This window comes from Ahaetulla prasina, chromosome 3 (genome assembly GCF_028640845.1).
Source record: "Ahaetulla prasina isolate Xishuangbanna chromosome 3, ASM2864084v1, whole genome shotgun sequence".
Classification (NCBI taxonomy): Eukaryota; Metazoa; Chordata; class Lepidosauria; order Squamata; family Colubridae; genus Ahaetulla; species Ahaetulla prasina.
Genome location: NC_080541.1, coordinates 134,695,633 through 134,723,560, shown reverse-complemented (window position 1 = coordinate 134,723,560; position 27,928 = coordinate 134,695,633). Strand labels below are relative to the sequence as shown.

The 27,928-nt window shown below is 38.6% G+C and overlaps 2 protein-coding genes across 15 annotated transcripts in view; both read left to right on the top strand.

Annotated features, from left to right (window-relative positions):
• Nucleotides 1-27,928, top strand: part of LOC131194826 (complement factor H-like) — a 117,088-nt gene that overhangs the window by 41,358 nt on the left and 47,802 nt on the right. The window lies entirely within an intron of this gene.
• Nucleotides 35-27,304, top strand: LOC131194828 (complement factor H-related protein 3-like). 14 transcript variants are annotated; one of them, XR_009154322.1, is made up of 10 exons: nt 55-398; nt 2,113-2,286; nt 9,995-10,183; nt 11,816-11,998; nt 13,592-13,798; nt 16,258-16,437; nt 20,773-20,967; nt 21,492-21,573; nt 22,174-24,882; nt 26,032-26,149. XR_009154322.1 is itself a non-coding variant. In XM_058176323.1 (10 exons), exons 1-10 carry the CDS (start codon nt 335-337, stop codon nt 27,065-27,067), a joined length of 1,578 nt encoding a protein of 525 aa, XP_058032306.1. In that variant the 5' UTR covers nt 72-334; the 3' UTR covers nt 27,068-27,303. The 14 variants fall into 14 exon arrangements, 12 of the variants coding, with proteins under 12 accessions (XP_058032305.1, XP_058032300.1, XP_058032301.1 ...); XM_058176323.1 differs by lacking the exon at nt 22,174-24,882 and adding an exon at nt 27,062-27,303 and having other exon boundaries at nt 72-398; nt 21,391-21,573; nt 26,032-26,228; XR_009154324.1 differs by lacking the exon at nt 22,174-24,882 and adding an exon at nt 27,062-27,304 and having other exon boundaries at nt 74-398; nt 26,032-26,228.

The following is a 27,928-nucleotide window of genomic DNA, read 5'->3' as shown; positions in this document are numbered from 1 at the left end:
AAGACCTTGGAAAAGTTAAGAATTGATCAACACTGGAATGAAAGTAGAGCTTATGTTTCTTCTGAAGAGTTGGAAGCACTGCCTGAAAAATTGTACTATTGCTTGATTTGTTTGCTGTTATCACTGCAACATAAAGTTCACAAAGCTCTCATGAAGTCCTCTTTTAGCTATCAAGATCATATTCTGATTCCAGTAATACTTCCTCTTCACAAGTTTCCTAACAAAAAGCAAAGCAACAAGCAAAAAAGAGGAAGGGGTGATAGTAGCTCAGAGAAATCAGATGAAATAGTCTTCTTAACTGAATTTTAGTGGTTGGGAGATTACCTGAAGAGCTATGAAGGCCTGGCTGCTCCTGGTTGCTGTTCTTCTTCTCTGGCCAGGCTTCTCTTCTCAAAATGGTAAGTTAAGACAAAGAGAAATCAAGGGGAAAACAGTGCCTGCTGCATTCATTAAAGGACAGTTATTTTTAGAAAATGCAAACAGTTTGATTTTTCTCTTGTGGCTTTCTGGAAATTTATAATGCCAGATTGTTTAATAATATCATAGATTTATAATTCCAATCCTCTTTTCAAATACAATGTTTTTCAGCAACTGATTTGTGAATAGCAAAATACTTTGTATCAGTATTATAAATTCACACCCATTTTGAGGGTCTTTGTTTCAGTTAATAGACATTGAAACGAAGACTATATTTGTTGATATTCATAGTAATATTCATACGTTTGAGCCAATCATATATTTTTCACTGTTTTTTCATGGTTACAAAAGTCAAAGAAGAGGAGAACTGGAATTGGCCTCAATCAACAGAGAGCATAGAAGGCATTCCTTTCTCCATAATCGCAAAATTAAATGATAACACATCAGTAGAGTGAATATTATCCCATATCAGGCTCTTACTTTCAAATTTGGTAGGTGAAGGGTTAGGGATAATTTGGCAATTATTTTCTTCTATTTCCAACTAGCATGGTGGATTTGAACTGAATATTTGCATTCTTTATAATACATTTGTGTGCCTCTTTCTGTGTGTGTATGTGTGTATTATTCCTCTATTGTATTCTCTTAGATCCCTACTATGTTATGCATTTCTAAAAAAATAAAGAAAAGAAAGAAGAACAAGGGAAGAATATGAGAATGTTAAAAACTACAGAATTAATTCTGTGTGGCATCATTGAGACCTGATAAAAAGAAACAACTATAGATAATATGTATTGAGAAATTAATATCAAGTTTAATACTAATAAGCGATGGTTTAATATCTCTAGGAAAGGAATTGTTGGCAGCATTAAAAATTGTGGTCAGATGTTGCTGACAGGTTGATTACAACTGAGAAAGGTTTAATCATGAAAATCCAATATATAAAACTGTCAGAAAGATTCCTCCAGGACCAATCAGGGTAAATCAAAGTGCTGACAAGGATGAAATTTCACAGAATTACATACTTGGGGGGGCGGAATTTGATAGCCCTTGCAATCTCTCTCTACCTCCCTATACTCAGATTTGCTTAGATTAGGCATCAGCAAATAAAGGTAACATATTACAAGTCGTTCTTGAGTTATGTCCCACATGGAGCCTCCCTATCACTGTCATAACTTGTTATGGTCTTAAAGTGAGTCAACTCACATGAGAATTTTATGGTCTTTTTGTACTGGCCATTAAACAAATTACTGTAGTCATTATACAAATTCAAAGTTGTTAAGAGAAGCAACGATTCACTGTGGGAAGGGGTCTGACAAAAACTGAAAATCAATGCTGGTTTTGGCAAAACTGTCATAACACAGGGTCACATGACTGTAGGACATTATAAATGCAACCCAGTTTCCCAGTGACCAAAATGTGGTCATGTCACCATTGGCGTGGGCAACTGTTGGAATTTCAAATCCAAGTTGTAAGTATTGCCATTGGAACTTTGAAGGCCATTAAACAATGAGTCATTAATCGAGGACTATTTGTAGTGTGGATTAAGTGTGTAGCAGGTACTGGTTTACTAGTTCAGACAAAAGTGGGAACTAATTGTCTAGGAGGGAAATTTGTTAGCTCGCAACTCATAAGGGTGAATAGGAAGAACAAGTTTGTCAAAGCAGGTAAGATAATTTAATGTAAATATAATTTCAGCATGTGACGAACCAGATGAGATTGACTTTGGGGAAATTGTGAGCGCTGAGAAAGCCAAATACCTGGAAAATGACCGAGTGCAATACAGGTGTTACCCTTCCTATGTCTTGGAAGGACCTGAATGGATTCAGTGTAAGGGACAAGAATGGACACCTCATCTACCAAAATGCTTGGGTAAGCCATCATGCTTTCTTTGACTGGTATAGACCTGGGAGGAAATGCAGAATTCATCCAGTAGGAAAATAACAGCTGCCATTTTTAAAATAAATTAGCTTGAATTAAGATCCAGGTTTTTTTTCTGAAGTCAAAACTGTCCTGGTGTCAGCTTTTTCATTTGAAATCTGGAAAAAGGAGCTGTGTTTCATTTTCCTGATTTGCTTGAATGAGCAAATAAAAAATTTTTTATTAAAAAAATTAAATAATATTCAATTGGTAGCTTGTGCTTCCTTACCAGGAATCTGAGAAACTGTGGAATTCAGGTACATATGGATACAATATCAATGGTTAATGAGGTAGGAAAGTGATTTCTGTTGCTAGGGAGTCCATATGGTTTCACTTCTGAAAAAGAAAAATATTTGAGTCTAGCAATTAGGATTAATTCAGCAAAGTTACCAAAATTCCTGCATTATTATTTCTTCTCTATTAATAGTACATAAACTAGATCCCACCCTCCTTGTGCATAATTCATCACATTCCCACATCCTTTCTGACTACCTTTCTATGAGATAACAGAAGATCAGACAATTCGGTACTGTTTCTCCAGAGATTATTCAGAGGAAAAAATACCTTCACTGAAACTAACTAGACTCAGATTCATTCATTCATTCATCATATTTCTAAACTGCCCATCTTCCTCAAAGAGGGACTGTATCTGTTATTTTGGTAGTAGGTGTAATGTATTACTGTAAGTTTTGGCGGGAGTTTTAGGCGGGAAATATCTCGTCTCTGATTGGATGCAGCCTCAGGCTGAAGTGTATATAAGGAGAGGTTTTTCTCCAGAGTTTTGCTGGGTCACACTATATTAAAGAGCTGTTGTCACTAACCTGGTCTCCTGCCTCGTCAATACCCAAACATAACATTGGCGACGAAGGTGGGATATTGAGGCAGAGCACCAGAACAGAGCTGAACTCACTACGAGAATCAAACCCAGCAAGGTGACGGCGAATGCAGCGATGACCGGCTACACGCCACCCACTCCGTTTGACCCTGCCCAGGAGACATGGGGAATATATATGACCCGTTTGAGAGTTTCCTGGAGGCAACGAGCTACAGGAGTCTCCGACAACCGCAAACGGGCTTACTTCATAAGCCACTGTGGGTCCGCAGTCATCGCCGTCGCAGAAGCCTAGCGGAGCCAACACCGCTACACTCCGTGTCGTGGCAGACCCTTCAGACCCTCCTGAAGAATCACTACGCACCAGCCCCGCCCAAATACGCTCGACGGCACGAGTTTGGGGAGCGCAGGCAACAAGAAGGCGAGTCTATCAGCGACTACATGGCAGCCCTGAGACAAGCCTCCAAGCATTGCGAGTACCGCGATCTGGACGAAGAGCTGCTGGAACAACTTATACGGGGGGTCAGAGACATCCGTTTGAGGAGACGGTTGCTAGCCAAGAGCAACCTGACATTGGCAAACGCTCTGGACGAAGCCAGAGCCCATGAGATGTCCAACCATGCAGCAGACACCTTACAAAAGCGACTCACGCCGATGGCGGGCGCAAAGCCGAGCACAGTCCACCACGAAGAAACCTATCGTGAGTCAACCAGCGAAGAGGAGGAAGAAGTCCACTACACCGGAAAATCCACAAGGAAGACCCGGAGGAATGCGGAAGTTGCGGGCGACATCAGCGCCAAAGATGTAAGTTCAGGGCGCCATTTGCGGCGGTGTGAAAGGAAGGGCACCTGGCTCAAGTCTGCCGAGCACCCCAACCTTCCCGCCGAAAATTCAAATCGGCCAATCAGAGCGGCTCTGAGTCAGAGATGCAAACCCCACATTCCCGCCGAAATTTCAAACCAGCCAATCAGAGCGCGAGATCGGCGAGGCGACCCGCGATTGGCCAGGAAAGAAAGAGCGCGAAGTCAAACCGAATGACTGTTACCATAGACCACGCAGCTACCCGCATCGAAGAAAAGATCTTCACAAACCCGACAATTGAAGGCGTACCGTGCCGACTGGAAGTAGACACAGGATCAGCTATCTCAATCATGTCCTGGGACACTTTTGTGAAAGCCTTGCCGCACATCGCCAAGCGCAAGCTTCAAAAACAACGGCTCCGGGTGCAAGATTACCAAGGCAATCGCATCCCTGTTCGAGGGACAACGACCGTCTGGGTAGAGTACGGGCAGTACAAGAAGACCTTGCCCATCACGTTAGTCGAGGGGACCTTGCCAAGCTTGCTGGGACTGGACTGGTTCCGGGCATTGGGCATGGGAGTGACTGGCATCCACCGGAACGGATGCAACCTGCAAAACGCTCTAATGGAGGAGTTCGCAGAAGTATTCGAGGATCGCCTAGGCAAGTACCAGGGGACCCCAATTTCCTTCAATTTAGACCCCCAAGTAGCCCCCATTCGGTTAAAGGCAAGGAGGGTTCCCTTTGCCCTCAAACCAAAAATTGATAGGGAGATAGATAAACTAGTCAGCCAGGGGATACTAGTGCCAGTCGACCATGCTAAGTGGGAAACGCCAATCGTTACCCCCATAAAGCCAGACGGGTCGATCAGAATTTGCGCAGACTACAAGGCTACCCTGAACAAAGCCTTACAAAAAAGCGCCTACCCAGTCCCCGTGGTGCAACACTTGCTGCACTCACTAGGACAGGGACAAGTTTTCGCCAAATTAGATTTGGCACAAGCTTACCAACAACTGCCCGTAGACGACAGCACAGCTGAAGCCCAGACCATTGTAACGCACCGAGGTGCCTTTAAATGCACTCGGTTACAGTTTGGGGTAAGCGTAGCCCCTGGGCTATTCCAAAATCTGATGGAACGACTCCTACAGGGGCTACCAGGAGTCGTGCCCTATTTCGATGACGTGTTGGTATCGGGGGAGAATTTGGAAGAACTGGGGGAGCGGCTGAGGAAAGTTTTGGCCGTTTTCCGGTCAGCCGGCCTGAAAGTTAAAGCAAAAAAATGCCAGGTGGGGGTCGAGTCAGTGGAATTTTTGGGATATAGGATAGATAAGAATGGAATTCACCCCACCGAGAGTAAGGTCAAAGCGATAAAGAGAGCCCCAGCACCCAAAAACAAGACAGAGCTTCAGGCTTTCCTGGGTCTGGTAAACTTTTATGCTGTATTTTTAAGAAACAAAGCAACCGTTGCTGAACCGTTGCACAAGTTGTTAGGAAAAAACGCTGTTTGGTCTTGGGGAAAGACAGAAAACAGAGCATTTGAGGCAGTCAAAAACTTGCTATCAAGCGAAAGCCTGTTAGTCCAGTACAGTAGCAGGCTGCCGTTAGTACTGGTCTGCGATGCATCCCCCTATGGAGTAGGAGCTGTACTTAGCCACAGACTCCCAAACGGCACTGAAGCCCCTATAGCGTTCTATTCACGAACGATGTCCCCGGCTGAAAGAAATTACAGCCAACTAGATAGGGAGGCTCTCGCAATAGTGTCAGGCGTGAAAAAATTTCACGAATACGTTTTTGGGCGAGACTTTGAAATTGTGACGGATCACAGACCGCTATTGGGGTTACTGGCTGGCGACCGCCCAACGCCAGTAGCACTCTCACCTAGACTGACCAGATGGACTATTTTTCTGGCCGCCTACTCCTACAAACTACAACATCGGCCTGGAAAGGAGTTGGGGCATGCAGACGCACTGAGCAGATGCCCATTGCCAGGGGAAATCGAGGACCCCACCCCGGGCGCACCCGTTCTACTAATTGACTCTTTGGACTCTGGCCCAGTCACCTCTCAGGAAGTGGCTCGGGCCTCATACCGGGACGTTGTATTAAGAACTGTGATTGGATGGGTTCAAAGGGGATGGCCCGCTGCGCCGGGCGAGCGTTTTAAAGAGTTTGTAAAGAAAAAAGGGGAATTGTCGGTACAAGGGGGGTGCCTGCTCTGGGGGGATAGGGTAGTGGTCCCCGAAAAACTAAGGAAAAAAGTCCTGGAACTCCTGCATGAGGGTCACCCAGGAATTGTGAGGATGAAGGGGTTAGCGAGGAGCTATGTCTGGTGGCCCCTAATGGACAGGGAAATCAGTGACAAGGTAGGCCGATGCCAAGTCTGTCAGGAATCCAGACCCTTACCTCCCACGGCCCCAGTGTTCGAGTGGGAGAAACCCCAGGGCCCTTGGTCCCGCATACATATTGACTTTGCCGGCCCATTCCACGGCCAAACATTTCTAATTGTGGTAGATGCATTCTCCAAATGGCTGGAGATCATTCTAATGAAATCCACAACCGCGGGAGCTGTCACTGCAGCCCTAAAACACCTTTTCGCCACACATGGGCTACCGGACACCATCGTGTCCGATAACGGTCCACAGTTCACCGCAGCGCTATTTGAAGGGTACCTGGCCGAAGAGGGCATCCGACATGCCCTCTCAGCGCCGTTCCACCCTGCGTCGAACGGCCTTGCTGAACGATTTGTTCGGAGTGCGAAAGAGGCGCTGTCTCGAAGTAGCCACGGGGATTGGCAGTCACAAATCGACGCATTCCTAACTGTCCAACATAGGACCCCCTGTGTAGCCACTGGCCGCAGCCCAGCAGAGCTGCTAATGGGGCGAAAGCTAAGATGCCCACTAGACCGGCTGCACCCAAGCTACATACAAGACGGGTTCAGAACTAAACCGGAGAAACTCAGAGAAATAGCCATAGGAGACACAGTATGGGCTCGGAATTACAGCGCCGGCCCTAGCTGGAGGAGGGGGAGAATCATAGACCAAACGGGCCCTAAATCCTATCTAGTGGAGCTAGACGATGGCCGAATCTGGCGACGCCACATAGATCAATTAAGAAATAGAGTGAGCGATAAGACGGAATTAGGCGAGACCAGCCCTGACTATGATTTAATTAACCCCACAGCTGACTGGAGCCGAGAACAAACAGAAATCGTAAGCAAAGAACCAAACAGAGACTTATCTGAGTCAGGCGAGGTCCAGCGACACCCTCCGGTCCCTCTAGAGGACAGCAGGCCCGAGCCGGCGAATAATCCAGGGCCGGATGGCCGGGAGGAGGAGCTCAGAGGAACGAAAAGTCCCTCCGGCACGCTCGACTCAACTCCAGAAAGTGAACTGCGCAGGTCCGGGAGAGTCAGGAGACGCCCCACGTACCTGCAGGACTACGTAGAGAAGTAGTATGCAAATATGGGCAAAGTGCCTTCTGGGAGGGAAGGAGTGTAATGTATTACTGTAAGTTTTGGCGGGAGTTTTAGGCGGGAAATATCTCGTCTCTGATTGGATGCAGCCTCAGGCTGAAGTGTATATAAGGAGAGGTTTTTCTCCAGAGTTTTGCTGGGTCACACTATATTAAAGAGCTGTTGTCACTAACCTGGTCTCCTGCCTCGTCAATACCCAAACATAACAGTAGGTTTTCCTCCAGTTCCCCAACATTAGTCCCATTGGGGAATTAAAGATTGTAATAATGTTGTTTATTATTTATTTCTTAATTTTTGATGGGAAAATTCTCCTTTCTTTAACTCGGGGGGTGGGGAGGGGGATGCCTTTCAATGCAGAATCTGTTACAACTTATCTGCTTTTCCTGTCCTTGAATAGAGAAGGAAAGTGTTTCTCATGCTTTCAAATGGAATAATTTTTTTGGAAAGGAAATGAAAAAAGAATGATCTCCAACTTACAAGTTTTATTTGAAAAAAATAAGTGAAAAAACTGATGGGTCAATAACGTTTGTGCAAACTCAAGATGAGACTCAAAAGCAGGAAATAACAATTGGACTTGATCTGCAATTTGAGGAATTGGAACCCAATCAGTTTTTGTAAGAAGTGAAGGAAGTGTTTGGTTGAAAAAATATAGATTTGCCAGAAAAGATTGAAAAGAATATGAATAGAATATGAATAGAATAGAATGGAATGGAATAGAATAGAATAGAATAGAATAGAATAGAATAGAATAGAATAGAATAGAATAGAATTTTTTATTGGCCAAGTGTGATTGGACACATAAGGAATTTGTCTTGGTGCATATGCTCTCAGTGTACATAAAAGAAAAGATACATTCATCAAGGTACAACATTTACAGCACAATTGATGGTCAGTATATCAATATAAATCATAAGGATTGCCAGCAACAAAGTTACAGTCATACAGTCATAAGTGGAAAGAGATTGGTGATGGGAACTATGAGAAGATTAATAGTAGTGCAGATTTAGTAAATAGTTTGACAGTGTTGAGGGAATTATTTGTTTAGCAGAGTGATGGCCTTCGAGAAAAAACTGTTCTTGTGTCTAGTTGTTCTGGTGTGCAGTGCTCTATAGCGTTGTTTTGAGGGTAGGAGTTGAAACAGTTTATGTCCTGGATGTGAGGGATCTATAAATATTTTCACGGCCCTCTTCTTGATTCGTGCAGTATACAGGTCCTCAATGGAAGGCAGGTTGGTAGCAATTATTTTTTCTGCAGTTCTGATTATCCTCTGAAGTCTGTGTTTTCCTTGTTGGGTTGCAGAACCGGTTGCAGAATATAAGAAATGGTGAGGCAATGGATATGATGAAGGATTGACTGGACTTTTTTTGGCAAGAACTTGTGTGGTTAAGGAGAATTATTCAACAATGGATGTTGCAGAGATATTTACAACAGATGTCAGGTCCACCTTTATATCCTGCCATTCTGTTGAAGGAAGGCTTGCTGGCATTTTTTGCATGCTTTCACTTTTGTTGAATTGGTTGGGAAAATATTGGCTGCTGATGGACTGGTCAGGGGGTTTGGGTTTTGGGAAAATGGATGAATTGCTTTGTGCTTTGCATGGGACTTAAATATTCTGCCTGACTTTACTGCAACCACTTTCTCTCAGTAAAAATTCTTTTGATTCAACTCAATGTAGCAAACAGTTAAAGCTTTACTGAGGTCCTTACACAGAGACTTGTGAACTTTGGAAATGAGATGCAATTCTTGGGAAAGTTCCCAATTAAAAACCTAAGGAAAGGTTACATTATAACAACCAAACATTTGACACTGGATTCAAGAGATAATGACCAGGGTGATTTCTGGTAAATACCAAAACATACTTTTAACAGACTGGTTTGGACTTTAACTTTGCTGTTGTTTAAATTGTTAAAAAATCATATATGTAATGTATCACAGGTCAGTTGGGTTGGAAATAGATATACAAGCTTAGGAATTTTGGACCTGCTTTGCAAGGGGAGGGGGAGTTATTATTGTTGCTATAGATTTGTCAGTGTTCAACTAAGGGAATAATATATGTTTCTGTCCTTTTTTAATTCACCTTTTTAAAAATCTTTTTGTCTGGCTTTGTTTTGTCTCTTTTTTTTCCTTTGGGATTTTGTATTTTAACCTCTTCAATAAAGGAAAAATTGTAAAATAAATAAATAAAATAAATAGGTAAGTTGAGAAGTTTTGCATTATATTTCAACAGAATATGTAGCACTCCAGCTGTCTCAAATTTTGTTACATTACAATTCAGCCAACTCAAAATGTCTTTGCAGAAGATTCTGAATTGGGCTGTTTGTTCTTAGCTTGAAAGAAACAGCATCATCTGTTTGTGCACGCTCTTACAAGCCAGTCCTCTCTCTAGCAGATTCATACATTGGTTATTATTAATATCATTAATATTGTGGTATAACTTGGCTTATTTGATTTTGACCTGGGACTATTGTAAACTGGTTTGATTTTCTTGGTAGTGGAATCGAGGGAAACCAATGGACAAATTACCTCTCTTGAGAAGATCTATCTTCTTTTCTGTTTTTTAGCACCCTGCAGTATCACAAGACAACAGCTAGCAGCAAAAAACTTGTTTGTGTTTGGGAATCAAAGAAAAGCTCGGCTTATTCAAAGTAACCAGAGAATACAATTGCAGTGTAATAAAGGACATGTGCTTGTGGTTCCATCAGTCAGAAAGTGTGTTGATGGTTACATGGATTTGCCTTTATGTATCTCTGGTAAGCATGCTAGCAATATGATGGATTCCTCTGGGATCGTAACTAATTAAAATAATTAATATAATTAATATGAATATTTGTTTCTAAAGTCCCATTCTTTTAAAAATGATTTAATCTTCACTGACATCATTCACACCTTGGCTTAGAATTTTAGTAGTTGTAATCTAAAACAAGAACCCTGAAACACATCAGATTGGGGAAGGATGTTGTGATATTTTCTCAAACCTCTTGAACTTTAGCTATGGAAACTATGATTCCATGTGGTTGATATATATAATATGGTAGATATAGGAATATGTTTCAAAAATTGCAAAGGTTGCATAAAAATAAGTTTATGTCATATCAATAAAGGAGCCCCATATTTTGCATGATGAAAAATCTCTTTTGTTTGAAATTGCTTGGATGAATTAATCATATAGTCATGTTAATATTGATCTGACTGGAATTATTTAATTAATAATTCCATAGGTTTGGGTGATGAAGGATATTTTATTATTTATTGTTTGAATACATTGAATTTTCAGATTGTCAAGATAATTTTTGTAGCCCTACAAAAAATTAGTCCAGAAGATATTTTTTTAAATTGTCACTTGGTCCCTTCATCGCCATTTATAAGAGTCATGGTGATGTAGTGGTTAGAATGCAGTACTGCCAATAGAATGCTATTTCTGCTAACTGCCAACTGCCAGCAGTTTGGCAGTTCGATTCTCACCGGCTCAAAGTTGACTCAGCCTTCCATCCTAAATCTTGTGCATTTTCAATCTGATAGAACTATTTCTCCTAAGAAAAATATTTATAAAATAATCGGAAAGTGATGTAAATTGAATAAGCTGATAAATTGTTAGCATGTTGTTTAAAACAAGTGAAACAACAAAATATAAAGTTGGAAATATCTACATAAGAGGGCCAGAGCATTATAGATCCTGTGTGTATTAATTTACTTTTTTCCAATGGAATGAGCAATTATATAATACTGATATTATTATGCAGTTATTTGCACCTTTGTCTATGTGTAATAATTAATTTAACTGAATATTATCCTTTACGGTCTTTAATGGAGAGTGATTATGTTTCAGGCTTGCAAGGTAGACTCAGAAAGGATGAATGATCAGATTAGCTAATTCTAATTTCTATAGAGTTACATTAATAGAATCCTGCAATCCTAAAGTACATTCCTTCCCCCCTTTATGGCCCTTGAAACTGGGAGGGTCTCTTTTCAATCACTTGCCCTGTCTGTTCCTGGCAAGGGCTAAGTTGCCTTTATCTGATGGTTCCCTTCGTTGCATTTCTTTTCCCTTTTTCATTTCTACATACTATTACATCATATATTTCTGTCAAGATGCTGGTCAGCATAGAGTACAATTGATGCTCTATGTATCAATGTATAGAAAAAAAGAGGTCATGAGCATTTGGGTGCATTTGTGCTCTATTGAATAGTAGATTGTGTTTTTATTCTGAGTTTCACAAATACTTAATTTAATAAGTAATAACTTATGAAAGAATTCTACTTTAAAATAGTAATAATTTCAAATCATATTTTGTAATTTTTATTTTTATTTTATTTTTATTTTAAGGAATGTCAGCAACTCCAGCTAAGATTTCCTGGCCAATTGGTTTTTTTCTATTTAATAGAGAGAGGACAAAACTGCAGTGGTCCACCCAGGACTGAGAACGGAGATATTACTACTTTATCTGAGAAGCAGTACAGATCTGGCTCTTCAGTAGAATTCAGATGCCAAACATATTATGCCCTGGAGGGCCAGAAAAGATCTTTCTGTGACAATGGGACCTGGACAAAGGTGCCCATTTGCCTTGGTAAATAGAAAAGAAATTCTTCATTCAATTTTCATAAGCATTTCTAATCATTAAAGTTTACTGCCTTCTTTCTCTCTTGCATAAAGATCATTTAATTGGGTTTGCCTGAATCAGCTCTCCTTTATATTTGACTAGCTGATGATGATTACCCAGCGTTGCCCAGGTATTTATTTATACCAATCTTGTATTAGACAGGAAAAGGAATGAATTATATCTTTGATGTCAAATCAATGCAATTTTATTCACAGGGTTTTAAAAGTATAAGCAAGTATACAAAATATAAAGTAAAATATTATTCAAATTAAGAATAATATTAATTTAAGACAAAACTTGATTATAAACAACATTTTTAGTTTCACCTCCAGGAGCAAGAATAAATAATTCTGTGGTGAACCCACTCTTGAGCAAACAAAATAAAGTTATCTGTGGGAGAAACATGGTGATCTCAAATCCACTCCACAATATTTAAAAGACTGACCCTGCGACTTATTGATCGTGACTGAGAATGCAAGTCTTAATTTTTTTTCAAAAAAATTTCAATTTTTTTTCCAGAGAGTAAGTCATCTGTGTACCAAGTTTGGTTACAAGCTTGAGCCGTTCCAGAGTTATACTGAAACACACACACACACACCAAGGGGTGTTAGATGTGTATAACCCCTACAGAATTATTTTTCAGAGAGTAAGTCATCTGTGTACCAAGTTTGATTGAAATTGCTCAAGCCATTCCAGAGTTATGTTGGAACACACACACCAACACACACACCAACACACACACAAACACCAGGGGTGTCTTACCCCCACAGTATTTTTTTTCCAGAGAGTAAGTAGCAAGTTTGATTAAAATTGCTTGAGCTGTTCCAGAGTTATGCTGGAACACACACAAACACACACACACACACACCTTGAGGGGTGTTAGGGGCGTGTTACCCACACAGCATTTTTTTTCCAGAGAGTAAGTCATCTGTGTAGCAAGTTTGGTTAAAATTGCTCGAGGCATTTGACACACACAGAGACACACACTGTGGTGGAACACCCACACCCACATCCCCACCAGGGGTGTCTTACCCCCACAGTATTTTTTAACAGAGAGTAAGTCATCTGAGTACCAAGTTCAGTTGAAATTGCTCAAGCTGGAGCAATTTCTGGAACACACACACACACAGACACACACAGACACACACCAGGGGTGTCTTACTCCCACAATATTTGTTTCCAGAGAGTAAGTCATCTGTATACCAAGTTTAGTTGAAATTGCTCGAAGCGTTCCAGAGTTATGCTGAAACACATACACAGAGATACACACAGACACCCACACACCCACACCAGGGGTGTCTTACCCCCACAGTACTCGTTTTCAGAGAGTAAGTCATCTGTGTACCAAGTTTGGTTGAAATTGCTTGAGCCGTTCCAGAGTTATGCTGGATCGTATATACATACATACATAAGTCCTTTTCTATATATATGTATAAATTTCATTTCTGTGTCTGAGGTGAAGTTGCTAGTAGCTGAAAGCTAAATTCTATTATTAGCATTTTTTAATGATAATATGATGCATTTGGATCCTGACAGGATTTTCTTTCTTTTTCATGTCAGATCCCTGTATGATTCCCAAGACTGAACTGGAAAGCCAGAAGATAGAAGTTAAAGATGAAATAGATGCACCTGAAAATATATTTGTGCAACGTGGTCATTCTATTGAACTCACCTGTAGAACAGGATATGTCTTGGCAGCAAATTCTTCCCAATCAGTTTTTGTAATCCAGTGTGATGGGACACCACCCGTGATTCCTAAATGCAAAGGTCACTTTAAAAAGTTTAATTTTATAATCCTGCTATCACCAATACAGAGCCAAAGCACTTCAGTTTGAGCCTATTTATCATTAGAGATGGATGAAACTGCAATCATTTACTTATGTCCTTTACTGGGGCAGATATTTTTATCTCTCTGAAACCTCCCTGGCTGGACTGCAGTTTTCCATTCTGCAAGGGCCCAATGGAAACTCTGGGGATGTAGTTGAAATAGGAGAAATCTGAAAGACTGCAGATTGCTGGAGAGGGAGTAGTGCAATGAAAGACACACTTTTTGGGCATTTCATGGCTATGTTATTGCAAAAACTGCCACATTGTACCTTTGAGAATTGTTCATCAATGTAAAGTAATATATAATAATAATAATAGTAATAATAATAATAACAACAACAACAACAACAGCAGAGTTGGAAGGGACCTTGGAGGCCTTCTACTCCAACCGCCAGGCAGGAAACCCTACACCATCTCAGACAGATGGTTATCCAACATTTTCTTAAAAAAATATTTTTATTTTTATTTTATTTATTTATTTTTGTCACACAGTATATATAAGCATAAGCATGAATTAATTATACAACATATAAGCATATATATAAGTATGAGTATGTAATAACTATATTAATTGGATATAATGAAGGAAAACAATAGGACAGGAATAGTAGGCACGTCTGTGCTCTTATGCACGCCCCTTACAGACCTCTTAGAAATGGGGTGAAGTCAATGGTAGATAATTTTTGGTTGAAGCTTTTGGGATTTTGGGAAGAGACCACAGAGTCAGGTAGTGTATTCCAAGCATTAACAACTCTGTTACTGAAGTCATATTTTCTGCAATCAAGATTGGAGCGGTTAACATTAAGCTTAAATCTATTGTGTGCTCGTGTATTGTTGCAATTGAAGCTGAAATAGTCTTTGACAGGAAGGACATTGTAATAGATGAGTTAATAGATGAGTTAAACTATGAGTTAAACTCAGGTCATGTCGAAGGCAGCATAGTTCTAAATTTTCTAAACCCAGGATTTCAAGTCTGGTGGCATAAGGTATTTTGTTGTATTCGGAGGAGTGGAGTATTCTTCTTGTAAAATATTTCTGGACACGTTCAATTGTATTGATGTCAGAAATGTGGTATGGGTTCCAAACAGTCGAGCTGTATTCAAGAATTGGATTGAAAAAAATTTCCAGTGTTGGAGCATTTACAACTTCTGCAGGCAAGTTGTTCCACTTATTAATTGTTCTAGTACATAGCAATATTTTATATCTTTGAATGGTACAGTAATTAGTTTTACTGCAGTAAACTGCATACCTGACTTACTACATATTTCTATTTTTAAGGAATTTATAAACTGTTACTATACCAAAATCTAAATACCAATACCAAAAGAAATGCCAATGTAATTGCTAGCAAGAATATAGGAACTTTTTAAGTTACTGCTTGAGAACATTACACTTGACCTTGGGAAGAGTAGATTAGTGAATGTCTAATGAGGGACATTTCACAATTTTAGCAGTTCCACAAGTAATAAAAGCTCCATCGCAAAGAATTTGAAGGCTTTTTTCCTGTCACCATTAACTGATACTGTAATCTCAGGCAGGAGAGGAACTACTACAATGAGAAACTACTACAATGATTTGTAACCTTTCTGGTGGCTGAAAATGCTACTGAGCTCAGCAGTGAGACTGAAAATCAAGAATGAGGATATCAAGTATAGGGATGGGGTAGGGGCAGAGGTAAAATCCAGCCGGTTCTGACAGTTTCTGGAGAATTGGTAGTGGAAATTTTGAGCAGTTAGGAGAACCGGTAGTGGAAAAATTGGGTAGTTCAGAGAACTGGCAAATACCACCTCTGGCTGGTCCCAGAGTGGGGTGGGCATGGGGATTTGCAATATCCTTCTCCCAGGAATGAGGAGGGAATGAGGATTTTGCAGTATCCTTCCCCTGGAGTGAGGTGGAAATGGGGATTTTGCAGTATCTTTCCCCTGGAGTGAAGTAGGAATGGAGATTTTGCAGTATCATTCCCCTGCCATGGCCACCAAGCCACACCACGCCCACCAAGCCACACTCACAGAACAGGTAGTAAAAAAAAATTGGATTTCACCACTGGGTAGGGGTATCAAATTGTAGCTTTATATTGTAATTCAAAGCCAAAGTGAAGGGGAAGAATAATTACAAAAAGTTTCTGAATTTATTTATGATCTTTCAAATAAATACGAAGCTACTAAAAGCACTTTTAATCAAGATGACTAATTTCACAGTATATTTTAGATACTAACTGGGAGTTTTAAATTAGTTGTGCCCATCAGTAGATATGTCTATTGATTAATATATTCTTGTGGTGGTAAATAGATATTAAAAATAGTAATATTGTTTTCTGTGCTTATAGAAATCAATGCCTACAATCTGGTATGAGTGCACATTTTCCTTTTTTCATATAATATATAATTAATTTTCTCTAGAAATTACATGCAACTCTCCAAGAATATCTAATGGTACTTTCCGACCTCAAAGAACTATATATCATGATGGGGATCTAGTTCGAATTCATTGTGACAATGGATTTACTTTTGAACCAGATAATGGAGAAAAGGTGGTTGAATGCACAAAGAATGGATGGTCACCTCCACCAAAATGTATCAGTAAGTAGAACTAGTGTACATTACTATGTTTGTAGAATGGCTGATGTCTTTAACTCTGTACAAGGGTACTTTTTAATACTATTTTACATGATTTTCCAATTTTCTGCCAAAGGGACGTATTTCACCCAGAGCATTTTAACAGCATTTACATATACATAAAGTATTTAGTTGTAACACCATACTGGGCAGATATGGTAGGAGGATGCTCTATGAGAACAGAATAGACAAGATTGCATCATTGCATTTCTACAAATTTAGCTTGAAAAGAGTCTTTCTAGGTACAATATGTGGGAACCATGCAAGTAACATATTCTAAACCAAGTGTGAAACATTTGCTTGTCAAATGAAGAGGAATAACCAAGATGATAGGCCAATTCATGGGCAAATAGATACACATGTCATAAAGGAGAAAACAACATGGCCAGAATTACTTTTGCTTAGTAAATAAATAGGCTTGCTGTAAATATAGATACAAATCATAGGCTGATGAACTTCCTGTTTCATAAACTTTGAACAGAAGAAACAACAGGGCTGAAAGTTGCAAAGTGGCTGGAAACATTGATCATTACAGTATGACATGCAAAGCTTTAGAGAGGGAAAGGAAAAGACAGGGTAATGTATTACAACTGCCTTGTTCCAGAAGTATAAACAAATTCATTTCCTTGTTGGTATACAGACATTTATTTATTTGTTTTATTTATTTATTTATTTATTTATTTATTTATTTATTTAATTTATATAGCACAGGGACTAGGATTGTGCCCAATGTATTTTACTTGATGCATTACTTGGTACAATGGGCAGATGCCCTAAGGGAGAGGTAGTCCTGAAAATAAACTGGTCCTCGTGCCATATACAGCTTTAAAGGTAATAACCAGGATTGTCATGAAGAATGAAGAAGCTGTTCCAACTGAACCTGTGAAATATGAGCCTCAGGAGACACCAAGTGAAGAATCAGATGAGGCTGATGAAAAACAGGTACCAGTTGGATCATTGGAGAAGTCAGATGTTGATATAAGGCCTTTAAGCCCTTATCTGGGGACTAGTGTGAAGAGCAAGATCACTGAGGCATCTTCCCAAACAAGGGAATAAATCTCTTAATTAATGATAGCTGCCTGCCTCCTGATTTAAGAAGCAGTGTTGACCCATGTCTCCTTCATTGGAAGGAAGGTGTCTGATCTTTGGCTCTTGTGTGATGTTCCTGTGAATTCTGTTCATGTAAGAACAGAACCTCTGGACTGGATGACAATCCTGACCTGTTTCTTGGAACCCTGGATTAATTTTGGACTATTCTGCATGTTCCTGTTAAAAGAAAGGGTGTTTTTTTTTGTTTTATTGATATTGTTTTTTCACTTTTAGCAATTTTACTCCAAGGCTGATGAGATAATCTTCATAGCAATCATGTCTGAATGGGTGTGGTTGAAACCTGAATCAGGACAAGCTTCTTGAATGCTTAAAATATTCCTAATAGCAGCCCTTTAAGGGATACTTGCCCAGGAGAGATTTCATCACCCTAAATAGGGCTGCTGGGTAGCTATCTGCAGATGTAATAGGGGTGGAGAAGTAACTACACTTCCACACAAAATAAGCCTTATTGCCACAAGATTAGTCTTACAGTATAGTGTAAGCCAGGGATGTCAAACTGGCGGCCCAAGGGCTGGATGCGTCATGCACAGGCCACGCCCATCTCAGCTCTGCAAATGGGAAAAATGTCATGAAACATCAGCAACTTGATGCTGTGAGTTTGACATCTGTTCTGTGGACCCTACAATCTGATTCTAGGGCCTGGCAAGACCCAGTCTTTAAGAAAGGAAAAGAGATGAAAGAAGCTGGTTTTAGAGAAGATATGGGCACCAATGTTTGCTCTTATAGCACTGACTGAAAAATATTCAACCAACAATGTGGTATCATTGTATATTGCTCTCACTGATCTTAAGGCAGCTTTTGATTCTGTATTCAGGACCAAATTATGGGAGAAGCTGGAAGTTGCATCAATTGATCATAAGCTTCTCCATTTAGAAGTGTGGAGGTACAGTGGTTAGAATTGTCACTGCTCACTGCCAGGAGTTTGAATCTGATCAGCTTGAGGTTAACTCAGCCTTCCATCCTTCTGAGGTCAGTAAAATGAGGACCCAGATTGTTGGGGGCAATAAGCTGACTCTGTAAACTGCTAAGAGAGGGCTGTAGAGCACTATAAAGCAATATATAAGTCTAAGAGTATTGTTATTGCTGTTTAATTCATGCCTTGCACAGCAATATGACATTCACAGTCAGGTACAATATGCAAGAATTTCTCCCAAAACCACTTACAGCTCAAAAGAAGTAAAACAGGAATGTATTTTGGTTCACCTGTTTTTCAATTCTGTATCAATGGTATGGTGAAGTGTCCAAGTGATTTTTCCATCCCCCTAAACTAGGGGATTGCAGCATTGCCCTGCTGCTCTATACAGATGATGCTATAGTTCTTTCCAATAAAACCTCAAAGTTGAGCAATAAAGTTGAGCAATAAAACCTCAAAGTTGTTGTGAGAAATCTGGCCTAATATTTTTGTCATTTCTGTTTCAGACTGAAATCGTGGCTTCACTATTGACTCATCATTTCTATTTGAAGGTCTTTGTATTTTGTGATTTTCTCTAGTTTTTTCTCTTCTCATCTTCTGTCAGAAGAGAACCAGCCAGAGTTCTTTATCTTTCTTATCAACAATTGTTAAGTGTGGGTGTTATGTAGCAGGTCTTGTCTTTTGAATTCTAAAGTCCCAGAACTGTTTAGCTGCTTCTTCTATTTTCTGATACCACCAATTCTTGTTTGCAGGCAAGTAGTATATATTGCAGATCTTCCATCATGATGGGTTCTTTGTTGTAACTTTCTTTTAGTCCTTCTGTGTAATCTTCTTGCAGCAGCTAACTAGGTGGTTCACTGTTTCTTTAGCTTTTTGCCAAGGCAGCGTTTGCTGTCTGATGCTGTCTTCCCAACTCTGCCTTTGTATGTATTTGTTCTTATTAGTAGTAGTAGTATGGTTTATTGCAGTCTGCCAGGTATTTGGCATTTTTATCCACCTAATCCTTATTTTTTGCAGTTGTTTTTGTAATTATAGCAGCAGCAGTAGTTGTAGTATTAGCTATAGTAGTCCCAAATGTGCTTTTTCAAGAGGCAACTGGACTTTCTTGTTTTTCTTTTGAAGACATTTCGCTTCTCACCCAAAAAGCTTCTTCAGCCCTTCCATAGTGTGGAAGGAACGATTTATATTTCTTGCAGACAGCCGGTAATTTGCATGCTTTTATTTATTTAATTAATTAATTAATTAATTAATTAAACTTTTATACCACCCTTCTCCCGAAGGACTCAGGGCGGTGTACAGCCTGCATTAAAACAATTTATATACACCCTAAAATAACAATTAAAAAACTTATTCCATAAAGGCCGAAATTAAAACTGTCCAAATTGACCATATAAAATACCCAATAAAATACAATTAAAATTTAAAATTTAAGAATTTAAAAATGTAGCAATTAAAAAATCAGGCCAGTCCCTCTTGAATGAATAAATAAGTTTTCAGTTCCCGGCGAAAGGTCCGAAGGTTCAGGTAATTGGCGTAAACTGGGGGGAAGTTCGTTCCAGAAAGTAGGTGCTCCCACAGAGAAGGCCCTTCCCCTGGGGGCCGCCAGCCGACACACCCAAATTTTCAGCCTCTTTTAGGGGGAAAAAATATGTGTCTTATACTCCCAAAAATACGGTATGCAGTCAGATTGATATAGTCATGAAGGTGCTGGCCCCAAAACCAGGTGATTGTGAGTTCTAGTTGCACCTTAGGCATGAAAGTCACTGAGTTACTTTGGACCTTTCACAGGGTGATTGAGGTGGGGAAAGTAAGAGCTAGGAAAATTAGCTATATTAGCTGCCTGAAATATATTGGCTGCCTGTATTTTATCCTGAAATACAGGATAAAATAAAAATATAATAACAGCAACTATAATAATAATGTTTTGATAAGTCACTGTGTAGTGATAAAACAGGAAGGCAGAAAAAATTACAAAGCCTCCAGTTTAACATCTAATACGTTCAAGCCAATATCACTACTTTATCCCCACAGTGCTCACAGATTGTAAGTGGAAGAAATAAGGGTCTTTTATTCTCCTATCTTCCACCATTACTTTATGTTTCCTTCTTCATATGCAGGGCAGAAACCCAAGCCAGATTCTGAAAACGCATTAGAACAACATAGCTAAAAGCTTCATATCTGATGCTAGCACAAATATAAGCAAAACAAATGAACTGATAGAATATTCTGAATATTATGGATGCCTTCCTTTTTCTCTCTCTATCCCTTCTCTTCAGAAAAGGGCTGTGACTATATCCAAATAGAAAATGGAAGAATGGCCAATCTATATGAACTATACAGACCTTTTCCAATAGCAGAGGAACAATCCATTTATTTTTATTGTTATGATGGTTTTCTGCCTGCAAACAAGGAAACGTGGCAAACAGCAACATGCATCAAATCCCAATATGTCCCAGAACTAAAATGTTTCAGTAAGTAATTCTTTCCCCTTTGCAGTAGATATTGCCAAGTATACAAAACAGGCCAGGGAGATGCTACCCCGACCTTGCTTTAACCTTGAAGAAGTAGCATCCAATAGAGACCTCAGCCTATTCTTTGGTACATATGCCTCCTACAGTAATGCTTCCACTGCTATCTCCTCTCAAGGGCCCCTAAAGATTGTTTTGGAGCTTACAGTTTGCAAAAGTATTTGTACTGAAACCTTAAATGAGAGAGGGAAAGAGCTGAGTCTTTAAAAAAAGCAAACAAACAGAAAAATAGTGTTCTTCCTCAGTTTCTTCCTTCTTCATATTTCTGTCATCTCTGCGAATTAGATATCATACATAGTATGAATAGCCTTCCAAGAATCATGAATGATGAAACCCAATTGTTTTGTTTGTTTTTTTGGCTTTCAGAAAAATGTGATACTTCTCTACGTATTAATAATGGGCATTTTGCTAGTACTTATCAGGGTATGTACATAGAAGGTAACAACATTACATTTGTTTGTGATAAGGGATATTCTCCTGCAGACCAGCAGTCAACATCCACTTGCACAAAAAATGGCTGGTCACCTCCTCCAAGTTGTATCCTGCCAGGTAAGTTTTAGGAATATCAGCTAAAAATGCCTGACTTGAAATTGCTTATTGTGCTTTGCTATAGATATTTTTTCTTGAATTTGTGATAATTCAGGAGCAGGCATGAAAACAGATTCATATCTCCATGGGGAATTATGCTGTGATTAGATAAATGTATGTATGTGCCTAGAAGTATGACAATGTCATAGTTTTTTTAAAAAATAATTTTTATTAGACTTTTAGCTTTTAAAAACAAAATAAAGAAAAGTACAACAAAAACCAGAAACACATTAAAAACACGTAAGAGACATAACATTACATCATATATTATTTTACAGATTTTATTTATTAAACTTTGCCATCTATTTCTTATGTCTTTTACATTAAATGATAACATTTTAAAAAAAGTTTTATAAAGCATCTTTAAAGCAGATAAAATATTATAATGAAACATTTGATTAATCTGAACAATCAACCATCAGCCCATCTTAAAGCAATGACAATAGATAACTGTAATTGATATTTTTAGCATATAGATTCTTGAATTCTTTAAAAAATAAAAGAAATTCAAGAATGATTTTTATTGACAAACAATTTGTAATATACTTTGTAAATATACAGGAAGCAGCAGGTGAAGCTAAGCAAGATCACATCAAATACCTGTACAATTAGCACAGGGGCCCCCCAAGGCTGTGTGCTCTCCCCACTTCTCTTCTCTCTGTATACCAATGACTGCATCTCCAATGATCCATCTGTTAAGCTACTGAAGTTCGCAGATGACACAACAGTGATTGGTCTCATTCGAGACAATGATGAATCCGCATATAGACGAGAGGTTGAACGACTAGCCTTGTGGTGCAACCAAAACAATCTGGAACTGAATACACTCAAAACCGTAGAAATGGTGGTAGACTTTAGGAAAAACCCTTCCATACTTCCACCTCTCACAATACTTGACAACACAGTATCAACAGTAGAAACCTTCAAATTTCTGGGTTCTATCATATCGCAAGATCTCAAATGGACAGCTAACATCAAAAACATCATTAAAAAAGGACAACAAAGAATGTTCTTTCTGCGCCAACTCAGTAAGCTCAAACTGCCCAAGGAGCTGCTGATCCAATTCTACAGAGGAATTATTGAGTCTGTCATTTGCACCTCTATAACTGTCTGGTTCGGTTCTGCAACCCAACAAGAAAAACACAGACTTCAGAGGATAATTAGAACTGCAGAAAAAATAATTGCTACCAACCTGCCTTCCATTGAGGACCTGTATACTGCACGAATCAAGAAGAGGGCCGTGAAAATATTTGCAGATTCCTCGCATCCTGGACATAAACTGTTTCAACTCCTACCCTCAAAACGACGCTATAGAGCACTGCACACCAGAACAACTAGACACAAGAACAGTTTTTTCCCGAAGGCCATCACTCTGCTAAACAAATAATTCCCTCAACACTGTCAGACTATTTACTGAATCTGCACTACTATTAATCGTTTCATAGTTCCCATCACCAATCTCTTTCCACTTATGACTGTATGACTATAACTTGTTGCTGGCAATCCTTATGATTTACATTGATATATTGATCATCAATTGTGTTGTAAATGTTGTACCTTGATGAACGTATCTTTTTTTTTTATGTACACTGAGAGCATATGCACCAAGACAAATTCCTTGTGTGTCCAATCACACTTGGCCAATAAAAATTCTATTCTATTCTAAAGAAACAGAGTAGAACAGTAAACATTCCAATTCACTATCGGATCAAAAATCCACAAACAGTTGCTTCTCCTGGAGTTGTTCTGGAGTTAGCATAATCGAACTTGATGTTCATAATCAGAGGGAGGTTCAGCCAAATGGATTTCTGCTTATTCTAAAATCTAATGTGGGAAAATCATAAACAGATATAATGCTTTATTTTTCTTTTTTGTTTTGTTTTCCTTTTTTTCTGTTTGGATAGTTAGATATTGTATTAAAATCAGTGGTGGGTTTCAAATTTTTTTTACTACCGGTTCTGTGGGTATGGCTTGGTGGGCGTGATGTGGCTTGGTGGGCGTGGCTTGGACATGACGGGGAAGGATACTGTAAAATCTCCATTCCCACCCCACTCCAGAGAAAGGTTACTGCAAAATCCCCATTTCCTCCTGATCAGCTGGGAGTTGGGAGGCAGAGAATAGATGGGGGCAGGGCCAGTCAGAATTTTTACTACCGGTTCTTTGAACTACTCAAAATTTCTGCTACTGGTTCTCCAGAACTGTTCAGAACCTGCTTAAACCTACCTCTGATTAAAATGTATTTTTTTATTAAATTTATATGCTGCCCATCTCACCAGCAATTGACTCCAGGCAGTTTACAACAAGATACAAATGACAATACAAAAGATGAACTCAACAAAATGATAAATGTTAACACTAACTTAGGAAAGATAGCCAAGACCAATAGACAATGGGGTGAAATTGCAGACTTCTCTCAATCAACTAACCATCTCCAGTATAAAACACCCCAATCCAATGACCGTAGGCCAAGCAGCAGAGCCAGGTTTTAATTATATTAAGTAAAACAAGATTAAGCTATGTCTTAGAAATTGCTGTAGCGTTTCCTACTACACATCTTAAAAAATTGTTAGTTGGCACAAAATGGGCTAAAATTTGCCATGATATAAATTCAACCGATCCATTGAAGATATTCTGATTTCCTAACAAAAAGCAAAGCAACAATCAAAAAAGAGGAAGGGATGGTAGTAGCTTGGAGAAATCAGATGAAATAGTCAAACTGCTGAACTAAATTTTAGTGGTTGGGAGATTACCTCAAGAGCTATGAATTTTGCGGTTAGCAGCTGCTGCTGTTGCTACTGAAGACCTTAAAGAACGTTTAGAATTTATCAACCCAAGTGGTTTTCTTTTTCTTTTTTTCCTTTCTTTCAAATTGTATTTATTTTTTATTGATTACATTTCTTAGTGCTTAATGGTGGTGTTCTTTTTCTTTTTGAAAAGTTGGAAGCATTGCCTGAAAAGCTGAACTATTGCTTGATTTGTTTGTTGTTACCATTGCAACACAAAGTTCACAAAGCTGTTATAAAGTCCTATTTTAGCTATCAAGGTCAAATTCTTCTTCCAGTAATATTTCCTCTTCACAAGATCCCTAACAAAAAGCAAAGCAACCAGCAAAAAGGAGGAAGGGAAGATAGTAGCTCAGAGAAATCAGATGAAATAGCCAAACTGCTGAACTGAATTTTAGTGGTTGGGAGATTACCTGAAGAGCTATGAAGGCCTGGCTGCTCCTGGTTGTTGATTTTCTTCTCTGGCCAGGCTGCTCTTCTCAAAATGGTAAGTTAAGAAAAGAAATAAAGGAGTTACTAAGGGAAACAGCTTCTGCTGCATTCATTAAAGGCCCAATTATTTTTAGCAAAAGCAAATAGTTCAATTTTTCATTTGTGGCTTTTTGGAGATTTGTAATGCCAAATTCTTTAAGAATATCCTTTATAATTCCAATCCCTTTTTTTCAAATACAACATTTTTCAACAATTGATTTGTGAATACCAAAATATTTTATCGGTATTGTAAATTCACACCCAACTTTTTTCAGTTAATAAAGAACTTGATACAATAATAACCAAGTGATTATCATGTCTAAGATGAGGCTTCCTAAATCAGAGGGACTGAAATTATAGAGATGTATTTCAGTTGGGTTTATATCAGGATAAATGCAAAGAAATTGGATGTCTAAATTGGTGATTATATCTTTCACAAAAAGACAAGGAGGATAATATTCACTTCACAAGACACTGAAGCTAAGACTGTATTTGCAGATAGTCATACTAATCAGACTTTTGAGTCAATCATATATTTATCACATTTTTTGGATGGTTGCAAAAATCATTCATGAAGGAAAAGGAAGAAAAGAACTGGCCTTAATCAACAGAGAGTATAGAAGGTATTCCTTCTGCAGTAATTATAAAATTAACTGATAATTGGTACAATAAATAGCGAATACTAACCCATTTCAGGCTCTTACTTTGAAATTTGATAGCTGAAGATGTCAACGTTCCAGAAAACCCTTTCCTGCAGAAAAGATTCCAAGGCAAGCATCTTTCAATGTTAGAGATAGTTGTTCTACAATTATTTTCTTGTCCTGTTTCTTCCCAGCATGGCTAATTTGAACTTTATATTTGAATAATATCTTTGTGTCTTTGTGTGTGTATATTATCCCACTATTGTATTTTCTTAGAACCCTTTTACACATGGAACATTGTCTTGCTTAAAAGATGTTGTGGATCTTAGGTGCTTTAGTTCATGACTGTAACAGCTGAGAGACAAAAAGAAAATGAGGGGCAAAGAGAGAGAGAAATCTATTTACTCAGATCTCTAATCATTTTACCCTACTGCAACATAGAATTTTCTACATAAACTTTAATCTTAAAGGAATTCTTTACTGTAAAATTTTCTATATGTCATCTGATCTCTGTCTTTCTGCAGCTCCTTGTACAACACGCGAAGAAGATATGAGACAACGCAATATAAGGCTCAAGTGGACGCAACAGCTTTCAATATATATAGAGGAGGGAAATCTTATTGAGTTTCGATGTATCAGAGGCTATCAACCACGTCCAAGTTCCAGCTCATTTAGAGTTCAATGCATGGAAGGGAAGCTTCACTATCCAGATTGCATTCCTGTATGCATATTTTCAGAAAAATACTTTAATTTGCCAATATTAACATGTCTTTCCCCTGTCTATATCTACAGTATATCTATATTCCTATATATCTATGCATTGACAAAAGCACTTTAAATATTTAAAAGGCCAAACATCTGGCAGCTAGAGTTGTGGTTGTAACGGATTCTAAAGTAACTTGGCCTTCTGCAGTTCTAAATCAAAACACTTGTTAAGATTCCTGTGATCTAAGTAAAGTTCCTTACATTCAGAGCAATGGCAGAGAAATTCTATGCGGATGGGGATAATACTTAAAAACAAAGAGGAATGGGACAGGGAGGGAAAAAAATCTGCCATCATTTCATCACTTCTGGTCTGTTGCTGAATCCTAACAGATTTTAGACCAGGAGATTCCTCTGTCCAGTTCATTCAGAGGCCATTCAAAGTTACTGAAAAACTTGACATATGACCGTTTTTCACAGTTATGACCTTTGCAGCATCCCCATGATCACCTGATCAAAATTCAGATGCTTGGCAACTAGTCCATATTTATGATGGTTGATGTGTGTTCCAAGGTCATGTGATCACCTTTTGTGACCTTCTGACCAGCAATAGGGAAACTAGGTTCACTTAACAATCAGGCTATTAATTTAACAACTTTTGAGTCACTTGAGTAATTTAACCATTTGGTATAAAAATGGTGATACTGATGTTTCAGAATCTTCTTGCCCCTGTAGTTTGATATCTTAAAAATATTACATCTGCTGAAGATCAGATGAATCAGTTTTTAAAAGAATTGCATAAAATGTACAGATGCAAATTTATTTCTTTACTGTTCACTTTTTGTTTTACAGATCTAAGTAAATGAACAATAGGATATATGCAGCACCCTTTAACCAGAAGATGAATATCTGAAATGATATATCATTCTCTGTAATATAACCACATGAAGCTGGATTGTATACACAGCTATAAACAGTGGATCAAAACCTAAAGACCTGTTTCATAAAAGACAGATTTTACCAATTACTGGAAAAATGCTCACATTTTTAAAAAGTTTTACAGACTATCTTTAAGGCGGATAAAATAATATCTATGTGTGGATAAGTAATGTAAAATTTCTAAATAAATAAAATATAACATAAAATCATAAATAATTTCTTTCAAAATTTATCTCAAATGAGGAATGAAGAATTTTTACATACATTTTACCTTTAAACTTTTGATTAATCTGAATGATCAAACAGCAGCTCATCTTAAACAATGACAATAGATAATTGTAATTAATAATCTTAGCATATAGATGTGTTGAAAAGTAAAAGGAAGGAAGGAAAAATATATTAAGGGTGCAATCATATGAGGATTGAAGGGGAAGTTTGGAAAGGGGTATCAGAAATATTTATCACCTCCCCACCAAAAAAAAACTAGGGAAGAGGGGGAAAAGAGTGATGTATTACATAGACAATATCCATCTTCTGGATATGGTAAATTTTTTCATTCTTATGGAAGACCACCAGATACCCTTGACTCCCTTGGTGTCATTGTGAAGTTATAGAGCAAGTTTGTAGAGCAGCAAGTTGAGAAGTACACATTTCACCAATTTTAACAACCCATTACGATTACTTGTGGACAACATTGTGTATTTTTCCTACTAGATTGATTTTGGAAGAGGGAGGGAGGAAGAAAAAGAGGAAAGGGAGGAAGAAGAAGAGGAAGAAAAA

Coding starts and splice junctions, on each gene's coding strand:
- LOC131194828 (XM_058176316.1), top strand. CDS start 335: ATGAAGGCCTGGCTGCTCCTGGTTGCTGTTCTTCTTCTCTGGCCAGGC. Junction 399..2,112: donor AGGCTTCTCTTCTCAAAATG/GTAAGTTAAGAC, acceptor ATATAATTTCAG/CATGTGACGAACCAGATGAG. Junction 20,968..21,491: donor CCCAGAACTAAAATGTTTCA/GTAAGTAATTCT, acceptor GTTTGTGATAAG/GGATATTCTCCTGCAGACCA.